The sequence below is a fragment of the Ictidomys tridecemlineatus genome, chromosome 4 (genome assembly GCF_052094955.1).
Source record: "Ictidomys tridecemlineatus isolate mIctTri1 chromosome 4, mIctTri1.hap1, whole genome shotgun sequence".
Lineage (NCBI taxonomy): Eukaryota > Metazoa > Chordata > Mammalia > Rodentia > Sciuridae > Ictidomys > Ictidomys tridecemlineatus.
In genome coordinates this window covers 85,241,050-85,257,685 of record NC_135480.1, presented here as the reverse complement: position 1 = coordinate 85,257,685, position 16,636 = coordinate 85,241,050, and the positions used below count along the sequence as shown (strand labels likewise).

General features: G+C 32.3%; 1 protein-coding gene across 3 annotated transcripts in view; it reads right to left on the bottom strand.

Annotated features, from left to right (window-relative positions):
* Cntn5 (contactin 5) overlaps positions 1-16,636 on the bottom strand; it is a 1,189,809-nt gene that overhangs the window by 444,681 nt on the left and 728,492 nt on the right. For all 3 annotated transcript variants that reach the window (XM_078046906.1, XM_040285131.2, XM_078046907.1), the window contains 2 exons: positions 16,342-16,465; positions 16,037-16,212 (listed from right to left, as the gene is read on the bottom strand). In XM_078046906.1, the coding sequence (XP_077903032.1) occupies positions 16,037-16,212; positions 16,342-16,465 (300 nt within the window). The remainder of the gene's footprint in view (positions 1-16,036; positions 16,213-16,341; positions 16,466-16,636) is intronic.

Sequence of the window (16,636 nt, the reverse complement as noted above, 5' to 3'; positions counted from 1 at the left end):
TTTCAGTCTGTTTCCAACTGTATCAATTCCCATTGACTTTGTACTACTAAAGGAAGTCATAGAGGAAAAAGCAAAAGAAAGGTGTGGAATATCTTATGGAAAAGAACCAGGGGAATGGGAAATATTGGGCAATGTTATTGGCCAAACTGTTTTAATATTGTGTGCATGGACAAATATGGAATAAATTCTACAATTATAATCAACTATAACACACCAATTAAAACTTTGAAAAATAGCAAAATGCCTGCTTTTTTGCTATCTCATTGTAATAAGCTCCACTTTGAAAAAAAATTGCTAACTTGTTTTCTACCTTTTCTTTTACTATGAGAGATGGTATAGAAGAAGATATGCTATCCCAAACACAGGAAGAAGATAGCAAACAAAACCCTCCATTTTTTTTTCTTAAGGTAATTTTGATTCCTAATTTTTATTAACATTAATATTTTATAAAAAGACACTATAATCTTAAGATCTAGGTGAGTATTCAGGTTTTTTCCATATAATCAAAGTAACTTTTAGCCAAACACACACATGTGTACATACATCCCCATATCAATCTTTTGGAATTTATAATCATTAAGGTAAATTAAATAACTAACTTAAATGGTTTTACTATGCCTTTGAGAAATAGCAACTCACTTATTAAATGAGGTCTTAGGAGGTGGAAATTTTTCTAATGAGTTAGTATATTTATGCAAAAGCAGAACATCGAGTGAAATGCTTTTCTCTAAGATACTTTAGAAATAAACAATGGAATTACCTGACTGCTCTTGAGTTTTTCCTGCCCTTGTGAAATAGCAATTCTCCATTTGAAAAATTGCATATGATTAATAATTAATGAATAAATATTTGCAGACTAATTGCAGTATAATTTCAGTTTAACTTTAAAAGAAAGATACAATTAATAAAGTTAGATTTAGTAGAGTTGTATTAAATGTACATGAGCATATTTGCTCTTTTTTCCCCCCTATGTGTACAAGGTTGTAAATTTTGGAAATGAGATAGGCCTACAAAGTCTGTATAATCTATCAATGAAGAAAAGCAATTCCATTTTATAGTTTTATAGGGAGATGATAATTTATCTCCATGTCAGAGGCCACAGGAAATAAAAGTAACATCTGTTATAAGCAAAGATGTAAGGTATCACTTTGTGACACAAGAGTTTCAATGGACTCTGGACAAAAAAAAAGGAATTTCTAGTTCAAAAAAAAACATGTAAAAATGCATGCATTGTTAAATTTTGTTTTTCCTTAGCTAGTTGTAATGCTGAAATGTATTCGACAACAACAAGGAAAATCTCATATTCCAAATGATGTAGAGATGCCAAGTTGTAAAGATAAACAAGATTTGGTTGACAGTTAATTTTTATGTTTTATATATCAATGTTCATTTAGCCTTATCCATATTTACAATATCATCCAGGTTAAGAAAAATATACTATATGCAATTAGATTAATATTATAAATTTTATATTACTTGCACTTCCAAAACATGAAAACTTGGGTCATAAAGTTTGGACTGCAGTTAAAGCTTGCTTACTAAATGTTAATTTTGAAAATAGAAAAACACTTCTTAATATTACTAGCTATTCAAATGATTGCAGTTTATATTCAACAGTAATAGTAGCTATAAACTGTAGATGTAGAAAATAGCTTGATCTAAAGGTGAGCATAACTGCATTAGGCTATACTGTGCTTATTTTGGAAGACCCAGGTAGACCTTATTGCTGATCTTCCCAGTCTTGACATAGACCCTAATTAAGTGTGACCTGATGATATTGATAGTTGAATTACATGAATTATGTGTATATTTTCTCCCTTATAATTTGAGCTGATTTGAGTCTGATCTGAACATTAGTGAAACCCATATGATGTTTTCAACAAGATATGAATATCTATTCATTGCTTTAATGGAATATAATGTCAGAACAAAAGCTGTCAACATTCATGTTCTCTGTGTGGCACTGTACTGGAATAATCATTGTGAAAAAAATAAAAATACCAAAGAGCAGCCTTGTATGATTCTGAAGATTCAAAAAAGGATGACTTGAAGATGTATACATTCATCAGATGTGTTTCACAGATTAAGTTTGATTTTGATCTGATCAGAGGGGCCACAGTCCAATATATCACCTCTATCATTTAAATTGTTTGCTCTCAAAAATAGAGGTGATAGGGCTACTAAGCATAACTGCAGGATTGTTCAGTTTGTTAATGAGACATCATGTTGAAAAAACTCTATGAAAATTAGGGGAATATTATTCATTTATTTTATAAAGAGATCTGGATCTAGAGTTAGATAGAACAAGTATTGGAATTCAGTTTCATTTTCCTTAAACTGTCACCTTAGGCAAGCTAGTTAACTCCTTCAGACAGTTTCTTATTGTTCAAAATGTTTAATCATTAATGATGATTAACTTAGGCGATTCTTGTTTTTGAATGAATATGAGAATAAATGCAAAAAGTCTGCGTTAGTGTCTGGCACATAATAATTGCTTAATAAATCCTAACAATTACTAGCAGTGTCATTAAGTACTAAAAATGTTTACACTGTTAAAAACAAATACTATATAAATGTATTTAACATATACACTATTTAAATTGATAAAATATCATAAAAACAATTTTTTATGAAAAATGGTAGCCTTTTGTTGTTGTTGTTGCTGTTCATTTCCCAAAGTGGGTAAATTCATTAAGATTGACAAAAACGTAGAAACATCTAAAGATATAACTTCTGAAAAAAACTAAAAAGTAAAAAATGTTATCAAGGGAATTGCTATAGAATACTTTTAAAGAAAAATATACAATCCTGTTTTTCAAGAGTGTTTTAAAAATCAATGTTAAGAAAACATTGATAGAGTTTTCAGTTTTTAGTGTTTTTTAATGGAATCTAGAAAATAATTACAACTTAAACTTTCTAGACCTGCTGGCAGACTAGTGCACAGAAACTTAAGAGTTTCCATCTAATTAACATTCTAGTTCCGTCCAAGCAATTACGCTTTTGGTTATTTTATGTATTTAATGACTGTTTCTGAAATTTCATGAATTATAGTTCAAATAAGTCTGCTAGAGCTGTGATTTCTAAGGTGGAAGATTTACTATGCTTATGATAGGAATGACCTCACTTGATGTTCTTTACTGACAGTTTATAGACATATTCTTGGTTATTTTGTTGTGACAGATGTGATACTTTGAAAATGTTACTTAAATTCCTGTGAGTTTAGGGAAGACAATTCTCTAAATTCATCCACTTATTAAGAGCTAGGAGGTGAAAATTTCATTTTATGATAGCTTTAAAAATATTTTTTTAAAAAAACTGATAGAGTAAATTATTGTTTCTGGATTTTTGACATGAATTATGACCATGGCTCTGGGTAGACTCATTAGGAGCTGACATATGAAATAGACGAGTATTTCCACATACATTCTCAAAGAACGTAAGAGCAAAGTTGTTGCTTTGTTTGATAAATTCTGTCACTATATCCTGACTCTAAGTTTGCAACCCAATGAGTCTATAAAATGAATAGGAAACTTTCACTTTTGCTAGGATCAATAGAGAGATGTTGCCTGAATTCTAGAATCATGTTTTAAAAATAAAGTCAGTGAGCATTTTCCCTATCTGTAGTCAGGGTTGCATCTAAAATCACTTTTTGTAAAAGATGACTACTCCATATTTCTCTGAGATATCCTACTTTGCCTTGAACATCTATTGCAATATAGAATATGCTATCAATAGTAGCAAAATAAAATAAAAATGTGACTAAACTTAAACAACTGTCAAAACCTGTAATGATGTATTAATTGCATTCATTAACACTATTTATAGTTATTCATATTAATTTCAAATATAGTGATAATACCTTGACTAATATCTATTTGGGACTTTATAAAGTCATTCTGCGTAAATTTATTTTGATTCTCAATTGCAGTTGTTTAAGATGGCTTTGTATGAAACTCCTAATGAATCGTTCCTCTTATAGGACTCAGAAGTCAATTCTTTTGCAAGATAGTGGGTACTGTGTTGCTAGAGATATTTATTCATTCACTCTTTCATTGTGCAAGCATTCACAGAATGTTGAAAATGGACCTCCATAATAGGGGTTAGGTATTAAACAACAAAAAAAAAATAGTGGTTAGATTGGCTTTAGCCATTGTTTTAAGTTATAAGAATGCAACATAAGAAATGGATATAATAAAGAACTTGGAGAAAGTGATAGAGGTAAGTTTTTTGATGGTATATCAAAAAGTAGGCAGAACATGACATGTACAGATACGGTATCATAAATGAGATTTGAATACTGTAGATAGTTCAATATCGCTTGATAATTATAGAGAAAACTGGAAAGCCTAAGTGTAAATAATAAATGGGCTGAAGACTATTTTTAGGACAGTGCACCTTATTTTGGAATGGATTAGATGACTTTAGGTGTGTTAAGGTCCAGCGAATCAGACTAGTGTCCCCTGGGTAGAAAAGTGAGGATGTTGAAGAATAGTAACTCTGTATAAATCTGTGCATCTATAGAGGCAGACTTAATGGCTTATGAAGTGGTTTCCATGCCCCAATAATTCTTGCCCTTTAATCTCACATAATGTACAGGACATAACTGGCATAGAAATGTCATTCTGGTTGCATGTGGGTCTCAACTTAAGACTCTAAGCACCATATATAATGTTCACAGGTATAATTTTATGTTTTCTTTTAGACTACATTGAATGTTCCATGTATGAGGATATTATTAAAAAGCTGTGAAAGATGTTAGAGTCATTCTAATCTGAGTCTCCGCATGAACTCCTATAGCATCAATTGCCATTGTATCTGTCATTGCAATGATTTGAGGACACATTTTATTTAAAAACCTTCTGTCTCAGATACCTAAGCCCACTAATAAGAGTTTACTATGAGAAACTCTAGAAGCTACCCAGGATTTGTCAAAAATTACTACATTTGACTCAAAACAAAATCATTAAATCATTGTAGAAATCCCACATAAGAGTTGAGGCCATGAAATCACAGGTGCTGAGGATTTTCTTAGAAACACAAAGATCATTAGTCACCCTTGTTTGGGGAGAATCAAGTTATTTTCTTACCTCTCCTATGCATTCATTAGAATGGGAAAAATCTCAGTTTGAATTAAATCACCATGTAATACTCTTTCCTCAGACATACAAAATTATGAGCAAGAGTACACTGTTTTTTTTTTTTGTTCTCCTGAGGCAATAATTGCATTTTATTTAAAAAGATACTTCAAGATTCTAGAAGATACAGAGTAAGAATCCGTGTTAAAAGGAATAAGAAAACAATTCTAAAATTTTATAGTGTTTGAGCTGGTTTTAAGACCCTTTAGTAAGTGTAAGTCAAGATATGAGCCTAGGCTCTATATTTTTTGACACAGCATTTCTAATACTGAATATTTTTGATAAGACAGAAATTTCCTCTGGAAGACATAAATTTAGAGGATATATACACTTTACTTGGAAAGGGGATATTCATTTTACCAGTTAGACTTTTTCAATTTAGCTTCTTAAGCCTCAAGCTCTGTACTGACTCCTTTCTTTCTACTACCAAAAATCACCAGGGTTTTACTCTCTGTTATCCACAAAATTCTGTTGTTTCTCTTCATTCCAGTTAGGACCAGAATCCAATGTAACTACTCATTCTTCAGTTATCTGGATTCTGATTTCTGTCCCTATCAGTCCTGCGATTGTTCTCCAAATGTCTCAAAATCCAAAGGCCTTTTCTGACAAATTGGAGCAGAATATTTATTACTTGGCCTGGAGCTTCTGGAAATTTAATTGAACTACTATGCTGATTTTAAGATCTTTGGGTATAGACTGAGGAGTGGGATAACTTGATCAAATAGTGGTTCTGTTCCAAGTTTTTAAAGGAATCCCATACTGCTTTCCATAATGGTTGAACCAACCTACAGACCCACCACAAATGTATCAGAGTACCTTTATCCCCACATCCTCACCAATATTTATTGTTCCTCATATTCTTGGTAATTACCATTCTGACTGGAGTGAGATGGAATCTCAATTACAGAAATGCAAATTAAAACTCCACTGGAATTCTACCTCAATGTGTTTGGAGACTAATTTCTAATTTCCTTTTCTAATCACCAACCAATATGTTAAAATGTTAGGTACTTCCTCATGAAAGTTAGAATAAATCTACCTCAACGTAAAATCATTTCCCCAGAAATATTCTCCTTCAATTTTCTGTATGGCTTTATGTAGCAGCATTATGAATTGTTCATTTGACTTGGTCAAAGTGTATAGTCTTGATGTCATCATATTTGAAGCACTTTTTACCCTCTCACTTCATTAATCATTTTCACATTCTCATTTTCTTTGGAACACACTATAGGGAGAGAATTCAAGTCCTCTTTACCTAAAGGATTGAAATGATGTTCTTTGACTCTCTGTTCATAGTTCTCCCGGATACACACTGCTAGAGAAGCCCTCTTATTGTATTGTGCACACTCTGCAGAGTAAGTCACAACCCTCTGTGCAGGAATAGCAAGCCATCAGAGATTTATGCAGGGGCAGTGTGGACAGAAACATATTTTATATAGACTATTCCATTATAAAATACAGAGTTCTTACTGGGGCTAGAGCTGAATGAAGAAGAAAGATATTAGGAAATAGAAAAAGTAGGCTGGCATTTCAGGTAGGCACTTTTTTCTGTAGTTCAAGGGAGAGATAAGTAGCTTAGATTTTCAAATCTAAATTTTCAATTTATATGAAATAGAAGATTTGTATAGCTTTCGCTAGTCTCAAGCTTTATGAGGATGTATATTTTTAACCATGGATTCCAAAAATCTAGAACAATAACCAAGAGAGAATACAGATTGAATAACTGTTCTAAATATAAATTAATTACAGACATGCAAAACAAAAAATGCCATGCATACTATGGTTAGTATCGTAAGCATTCTAAGTACCAAGTTTAAAGTTAGATCTGAGTTGAAGTTTCTGTTTTATCACTTATTAGTGATAAAACTAGTAAGTGAACAACTTGACATCTCTGAGCTTTTTCCATTAATAAATTAGGTCAATAATAAAACTGCCTCCATAATACTGCTGTGAGAACACTAAATGTGTTTAGTACTCTGCCTGCCATTTAAATACTCAATGTTGAAAATGTTTGTCTTTTTGTTATTGAATATACATAGATATATGCACACATAAAAATAAATGTACACACAAACCTGTACATTCCCATCTTTCCATGTTATGTATACATATACATGAAACGCAGAAATGATCCCACGTGATGTGGTAATACCATCAAGTCATATTAATTGCTGTTCTTTTTATTCAGATGAGATTAAATTTTCAAAAGCTCCAGGCCAAGTAATAAATATTCTGCTCCAATTTATTCCTCAAAGGAAGGATATTTTGTTGAAGAAAATGACCTTAGAATGACCTTAGAAAGTACTCATGTTCTATACCTGCCTCTCTATTTGTACTCTTTTGTATTTAACTGATATCTTAATATTCAACAGGCTTACATGTCCTCCTGAGATGGAGATGCTATTTTTTAATGTTAACCTGAGAGTAGTAGTAAAATTTAAAGTGTCTCTTTTCCTTTGTGCCTTGGAATCTCTTGTGCTAGGGAAGATATCCAAAGACACAATGATAAGAGTAAGGACAATGCGTTAGGTACATGCATTTGAGCTGTAAGGGCTGGAAAATTATTTAGTCTTCAATCCAGGTCTCTTCCTTTTGTTTCTCATAACTTGATAGAGGAATCCATCTCCTCCATTTCCAAAAACAAGAGGGAACAGAGATTTAAAAAAAAGAATACCCTATGCCAAGCCAGGCAAGTACAGCCATGTTATTAGGGGTTAATCTGTCACATATGGACAATTAGTACAATTTTAATGAAAGTACTTGTCTATATTAACTTTAATAAATATTTATAACTATAATTTATGTGATAGAAGTATTTAAGTATATTCCATCACAGATCTCTACTTTGCTTCCTTCTCAACAACATACAGCACAGAATTATGCATTTTTAAATAAAAAAAACAACTTTGTGGTCTCAAATAATCCATGCTGCAATTTACCACAGAATTATACATTTATAGTTACTATATCAATTATGACCAGATAAACTGTCTTTTAGAAGAACTACCCAAACAATATTTTTTTGTGAGTGATTTTATTTCTTTTTCAAAAGAATTGTTTGGTAAGAGGGAGGTAAATTATAAACAATTTATTTTGAAACGAAACCTGATGATAACCTTATTACTGCTGAACACATGAGCATACCATTGTGACTCTTTCATTCAGATTAATATTCAATTGACTTAATAAAGTCATTACAGACAAAGCCTCACAGAGTAATGAAATAAAGCTTTGGACATACTCCGGAGTCAGTGATGATTCAAATAATTTCATTAGATGTTAAAGACTGGTAAAATGTGGTTTTAAAGTCTAAGGTCAATTTTACTGTAGGAGAAAAAGTTATGAAAAAGCCAGAGAAGTAATTTTTGAGTTTTATAGAAAAATGAAAGGTTAAATTAAAGGGCTTAAATACAAAGTCTAAAAGTCATATAATCTCTCAAAGAGTTAAGGAGGTTATTTTAATCAACTGCTTCAAGGAAAACTAATGGAGTATCCTGGATCTAAATCATCTAAATGCTCTGAAAAGCAATATGTTCAAATTTAGATATGAACTATCAATTTACCAAGGATTGCATATAAAGATATTTTTGAAGCAAGAGACAGCAATGAGGAGATTTTATTCTTGATTCATTTTATGTTTGACTTCCTACCATGAATTATTTCTAAAAACCCCAACTTCGGAGAGATTGCTATGAGCTTTGGCTTTCTGAAGGATGTTTGAAAAGTGTGCAGTGTCACATTATCAATTCCAAATTCTCATCAGCATGGTAATAAGCTAATAGAATGACAAAGTTTTATATGGTGTATTCTTCCTTGTCACTGAAGAGAAATCACTACCCTAGGTGAGGAAATTATCCTCATGATGAAGTAAGCTCCAGGAATAAAATATGTTTTGTCAAAAATAATCTTATTGATAAACCAGCAACAATCATTTCTAGCAAGAACATTTCACTCTGTATTTATGTCTTTCTTTCTGAACTTAAAAATAAGTTCACAAACATAACTTCTCCACCTTATTAATTTTTACTATACCCTTGTGAGGTATATATTTATTAATGCTAAACTAAAGTATTAACATTAACTAAGCTGAACCATGTTTATAAATATTCATTTAGGGAGAACTTAAAATGAAAGATCCTCATGGGAAGACATTTAAAATGAGAGGGATATGTTAGAAGGGGCTGAGCCGGTGTATGGCAGCTGCTCACTCCATTAGTTGTTAAAATCAAAACCAGAAAAAAAATATATCAGTGAATTAAGCGAATAACTTCCTAATTACAATCTAGTTACAGTTAAAGAATAGATTGGCTTCATGTCAGGCTAATTAAACTTGCTACTGAACCCATGTAGGGATGTTGCTGAGATCACTATATGAAGCTTCAAATGAGAAATTTCTAGGAGAATTTGTCAAGAAAAAATTTTCTACCTTTGAAGAAGTGGGAGGAAATTAGTCCTTTAATTAATTTTCTCCTTCCTTTGCTTTAACCACTAGGAAATCCACAGAAATATTTCCTCCTATCAAAATAATTAGAAAACTTTCTGTGATACATTATCTTAAAGTTTGATATAAAGTGTATTTTTCCTGGCACTATAATTACTTATTTACTTATCTATCAGTGCATCCATCTATCACCCTGCACAAAAGTCAACTCAAAGTGGATCAAAGGCTGGGCACAGTGGTGCATGCCTGTAATTCCAGCAGCTTGGGAGGCTGAGACAGGAGGATCATGAGTTCAAAGCCAGCCTCAGCAACACCATGGCGCTAAGCAACTCAGTGAGACCTTATCTCTAAATAAAATACAAAATAGGGCTGGGGATGTGGCTCAGTTGTTGAGTGCCCCTGAGCTCAATCCCTAGGACCACACATACACACAAAATAATACAAATAGTAAATGCTGGCAAGGATGTGGGGTATACTCATACATTGTTGGTGGGACTATACAATAATACAAGCCCTCCAGAAAGCAGTAGGGAGAATCCACAAAAAGACTAGGAATTGAATCACCATATCACCCAGCTATCCCACTACTTGGTATTTAATCATAAAGAATTAAAATCAGCAAACTATAGAGATGGAGGTACATCAATATTTATAGTAGTGCAATTCACAATACTATGTTATAGAACCAGCCCAAGTGCCCATCAGAAGATACATGGATAAAAAAAAAAATGTAATACACATACACACTCACACACACACACACACACACACACAAATACACACACAATCAAGTTTTGCTCAAGAATAAAGAATGAAATTATGACATTTGCTAGAATGGAAGGAGAGAACATCATGCGAAGTGAAATAACCCACACTTGATGTCAAGGGTTGAATGTCTTTTTTCATATGTTAAAAAAAAAAACAGACCAAATAAGAAAAATAAATCCAGGGGAATCCTAGGAAAATAGAAGAAATATCAGTGGTATAGAGTAAGGGGATAGAGAGGGAAGAAGGAGGAATGGAGAAAGGGAAGAAAGGTTATATGAAATTGACCAAAATATGCTATGTATATCACAGTGTATATGTACTTCATAGTGAATTTCATCTTTATGTACAACTATAAAGCATCAATTTAATAAGCTATGAATAAAAAGAAGGAAGATCAGTAGAGTAGAGAAGGGTTAAAGGAGTAGGGAGGTGGGGACAAAAAGAGGAAGTACTGGGAACTGAAGTTAAGCAAATTATATACCAAACATATATGATTATGTCAATATGAACCCTGATATTATGTATAATTACAATGTACTATTAAAAACAAAATTTTAACACTTAGAAAAATGTGGTTAAATATCTATTAAAACTATATAATTTATTGAATATTTCGGTTTTATAATGCTAGTTGTAATAATTTTAAATTATTAGATAAATACTGATGGATATACAGGATTAATGATTTCAGATTTAAAGTGCCAAAAGCATTGAGTATTTCTCCAAAAAGTCTCCTCAAGCATTAAATATTCTATCAAAAATAAATAGTGAGTCTATTCTCATCTCTCTATAAGCTAGGACCTAAGAAAATTACGATGTAAAGGAAAGTTGTCATCAGGTTATTAAATCTCAATTCATCTTTGACTCTTCTTATTCTCTTTTGGAAGTCCCTTTTGCTTTTTCTTTTTTTTAAATTTTTTTTAGTTATTGATGGACCTTTATTTTATTCATTTATTTGTATGTGGTGCTAAGAATCAAACCCAGTGCCTCACACATGCTAGGCAAGTGCTCTACCTCTGAGCCACAACCCTAGGCCCCCTTTGTCTTTTTCTCTCTAAATTTCTACCTCATCTTGTCTCCAACTCTCCAAATTTCTCTAATTCTCAGAACATTATAGTACCACACTCCAACCCAGACATAAAAAAGGGGAAATTAAAGTCCTCATTCATTCTACCACCCATTTTTTTTACATTCTTCCTAATGATTAACTGTAAAAAAAAATTAAAAAGGTGCTAAATTCAAAGGAGTTGATTTTTAAAATTATAAGTATAAGCATGAAAGAGTCTAGGTAGGGAAGTAAATCCAAGGCAGACGTCCCTGCCCCTATGAAAGTAACTGTCATTGGTTCATTTATTTATTTATTTATTTTTGGTGTTTAGCTTTTTGAGTTCTTTGTATACCCTAGAGATTAGAGCTCTGTCTGATGTGTGAGGGGTAAAAATTTGTTCCCAGGATGTAGGCTCCCTATTTACCTCACATATTATTTCTCTTGCTGAGAAAAAAAATCTTTTTAGTTTGAATTCATCCCATTTGTTGATTCTTGGTTTTAATTCTTGCACTATAGGCGTCTTATTAAGGAAGTTGGGCCTAGCCCCACGTGATGGAGATTAGGGCTTACTGTTTCTTCTATTAGATGCAGAGTCTCTGGTTTAATCCCTAGATCCTTGATCCATTTTGAGTTAACTTTTGTGCATGGTGAGAGACAGGGATTCAATTTCATTTTGTTGCATATGGATTTCCAGTTTTCCCAGCACCATTTGTTGAAGATGCTATTCTCTCTCCAGTGCATGCTTTTAGCATCTTTGTCTAATAAGGTAGTTGTAGTTTTGTGGGTTAGTCTCTGTGTCCTCTATTCTGTACCATTGGTCCACCTGCCTGTTTTATTGCCAGTACCATGCTGTTTTTGTTACTATTTCTCTGTAGTATAGTTTAAGATCTGGTATAGTAATACCACCTGTTTCACTCTTCCTGCTAAAAATTGCTTTAGCTATTCTGGGTGTCTTAATTTTCCAGATGAATTTCATAATTGCTTTTTCTATTTCTGTGAGGAATGCCACTGGTATTTTGATAAGAATTGCATTGAATCTGTATAGTGCTTTTGGTAGTACAGTCGTTTTAATAATATTAATTCTGCCTATGCATGAGCAAGTTAGATCATCCCATCTTCTAAGATCTTCTTCTATTTCTCTCTTTAGGGTTCTATAGTTTTCATTGTATAGATCTTTCACCTCTCTTGTTAAGTTGATTCCCAAGTATTTTATTTTATTTTTTAGGATATTCTGAATGGGGTAGTTTTCCTCATTTCCTTTTCAGAGGATTTGTCACTGATAAACAGGAGTACCTTTGATTTATGGGTGTTGATTTTATATCCTGCCACTTTGCTAAATTCATTTACTAGTTAAATAACCCAATCAACAAATGGGCTAAGGACCTGAGCAGACACTTCTCAGAAGAGGATATAAAATCAATCAACAAATATACGAAAAAATGCTCATCATCTCTAGCAATCAGAGAAATGCAAATTAAAACTACTCTAAGATATCATCTCACTCCAGTAAGAATGGCAGCGATGATGAAGACAAACAACAACAACTGCTGGCGAGGATGCGGGGGAAAAGGTACACTCATACACTGCTGGTGGGACGGCAAATTGGTGCAGCCAATTTGGAAAGCAGTATGGAGATTCCTTGGAAAGCTGGGAATGAAACCATCATTTGACCCAGCTATTCCTCTTCTCAGACTATACCCCAAAGATCTAAAAACAGCATACTACAGGGACACAGCCACATCAATGTATATAGCAGCACAATTCACAGTAGCTAAACTGTGGATCCAACCTAGATGCCCTTCAATGGATGAATGGATTAAAAAAATGTGGCATATATATATACAATAGAATATTACTCAGCACTAAAAAATAATAAGATCATGGCATTTGCAGGGAAATGGATGGCATTAGAGCAGATTATGCTAAGTGAAGTTAGCCAATCCCCAAAAAACAAATGCTGAATGTCTTCTCTGATATAAGGGGGGTGACTCAAAATGGGGAAGAGAGGAAGAGAATGGGAAGAAGATTAATTCCACATAGGGAAGAGGGATGGGAAGGAAAGGAAAGAAGAAAGGGAATTGCATGGATGGTGCAAGGAGACCCTCACTATTATACAGAATACATGTATGAAAATGTGAGAAAAAAAAAGAATAGCATTACCCTAGATTAGGTAGAGAGAAGTGATGGAAGGGAAGGGGATGGGTTGGGGAGATAGGAAGGATAGTAGAATGAAACAGACATTATTATTACTGTGTGTATATATGTAAATGCTTGATCAATGTGATTCTGCAACCTGTATACTCAGAAAAATGAGAAATTATATCCCATCTGATTCAAATGTATAATATGTCAAGGTCATTGTACTGTCATGTGTAACTAATTAAAACAATTTTTTTAAAAAAAGAACAATGGCAAGAAGAAAGAAAGGAAGGAAGGAAGGAAGGAAGGAAGGAAGGACCAACGAACGAAAGAGAGAAAGCAACTGTCCCCTTCAGCCAGGAACACCCAGAGGAAACCTAACTCAGGGAATACTTCGTATCCAAGGCATCCCCTTAATTAGGTGGGTTGAAAGTGAAGGGGTAGGGTCACAAGACCCAACCAATGGATGCACAGATACTGCTGACCATGATCTTTACTTTAAAAATATGAAAATACTATCTTAAAAGAAGCTGAGGACAGATTTATGTTCAATAGATTATAGCTTTCCATGCCTGATCATGTATCTGTAAGTATAGGTGCCAGAGTGCATGCTCCAAAAGTGGATGGGTATTTGATAACTGTCAATATTCAAGACAGGAAGGCTAGGAAATCACAGTGAAATGGACATTTTGATCATCAAAGAAAACAGACTGTTGTTCTAAAGCACACATAAAAATACTTGGCATGGCTGGCTGTATCCAAATAGAAACAAATAATATGTAGGCTACTGCTAATTGATATACTTGTTTATCAGATTCAGCAATTAATATTTATATACCATATTCTTTGTACTTGCTGTATCTGTCATGTTAAGGCTATGCTGCTGAATAGTGGAGCAATTAGAGTTTTTGTTTTTTATAGTAGTTTACTAGGTGCATTCTGAAAAGTAATAGGGTCTGTGATAAAATACATATTGTTTTTTAAAACAAAAGAAATGTATTTGGGTTGTTATTTTGGTACTTTTTGTATTTGTAAATGCACCTAACTAAAGTCCTTATTCATGTCTACTTTAAAAGATAATATTTAGATTTTCCTAGGACCTAGCTCAGGAGTCTCCAAACCATATCCATTATCAACCCTTTGATTTTTATTTTCTTTTTCACACTTTAACAGTGTGCCTGGATTCTAGGTTAATTAGAAATGATATTTGAGAAAGAATATTTAGAGAAAATAAATTATTGCATTCTTCAGGGTGTAATTTTAACTTAAAAATCATTTTATGATAATGTAACCAATACAATTACATGTATTAATATAGTTATCACTGGCCTTTTCTCTGTATGATCTTAAAAAAATCAAATTTAAGTAGGATTACTTTCCACAAAATGATATAACAAAGTTTTCTTTTTTTTTTTTTAATATGGTAGCCTATCTTCACTTTGGTGTAAGCCCTCCTCAAATGTGAAATATTTTAAGAGTTTCTAAGAAATTAATATAATTAATTAGGTATATGACCTATATTTGAAAAATATTTATATTATATATATATATACACATTAGAATATGTTTGTTTCTAAATGTTTATATATAGAAATTTTAAATGTATATATGTATATATACACATATATACATATATGTCTGTGTGTATAACACACAGATATATACATGCATTGATGAACAATGGGGTAACCTGTAGAATGCATCAGAAGGACAGTTTGCCATTATGTGAACATTACAGATCACAGAGTGTACTTATACAGACTAAGAAAACTATGATATCACAAGGTGATATGAGAACACTCATATACACAATTTATCAATGACTAAAATGTTATGTGGCACATGAATGTATATATATGTACATACACATATACACATATATACATATATGATTGAGTCTATGTGCATATATATACATAAAACTATGATATCTTTATATATATATATACATGAATATACATATATATACACACATTATTTATATATATGTATATATACACAAAACTATATATGGTACTATTTATTCAGTGCACAAATTAACACACTGAATTTTATAGTAAGAATCTAAAATATTCACATTTCAGGAACATTTCTTTGATCATATAATTCTAAGCAGAATTTTTAGAATATGCCATCTTATGCTTGGAAGAGTCTATAAAGAATAGTGATTATGACTTTGTAGAAAAATAAAAGCAAGTAAATAGATATTTTTGAAAAATAGAGAAGTTAGATTACAAAAGAAAGTTGAATTCTAAAACTTTGTCTTTTTTAATACATAGGATTTTAACTTCACAGACTAATGTATCAGATTAATTTGTGAAAAGCAAATATTTTAGGGAAATTCAAACTACTTCAGGAAAAAGTGAATTGTTTGCATAGATTTAATCCTTACCATAGTTTTCAGCAGTGTTTTAAAATTTACAGTCTCAAGCTTTAATTTAGCTAAAAATTAAAACTACATGTATATATACCACATATAGGAAAAAAATCATATATTTTACTCACAGGCAAACTGAAGTGTGGCTTCTCTACTCAGAATACTTCCAAAGGTGTTGGTTGCTAAACACTGATAATGACCAGAGTCCTTTGCTTCATTTGGATTGTTTATGATGAAGGTGCCATCTATCAAACTATAGCGGTAATCACTTTCCAAATCTATTTCTGTTCCATTCCGGAGCCATCTTAGGAAAAAATAAGAAGATACCTATGTAAAAATTATCTAAGACATTATGATACTCCCTGGGAGTGTATCTCATTGATGGGAATTTTTTTCAGACTTAACGAGCAATGATAATTATTGTTTTATCTACCTGTAGCTGGGAACTGGGTTGCCACGAACTTCACAATTCAGTGCTACCTTCTTCTCATCAGAATCAGTTGGGAAAATGATGTCATCTGGTTCTTGTACAAACACTGGCCCATAGTCCACACTTTCTGTAAGGACCAAAAAAGATGCACATTTTAATTCCTCAAAAGAGCAAGATACATTGTTCTCTACCTCACTATGTTTATATTCAAGATTACTGCTTTGTGTAATCAACAAATTTTCAAAAGAAGGTATAACTAATATAATAGTCAATGTATAACTACATTGTTTTTCATAAA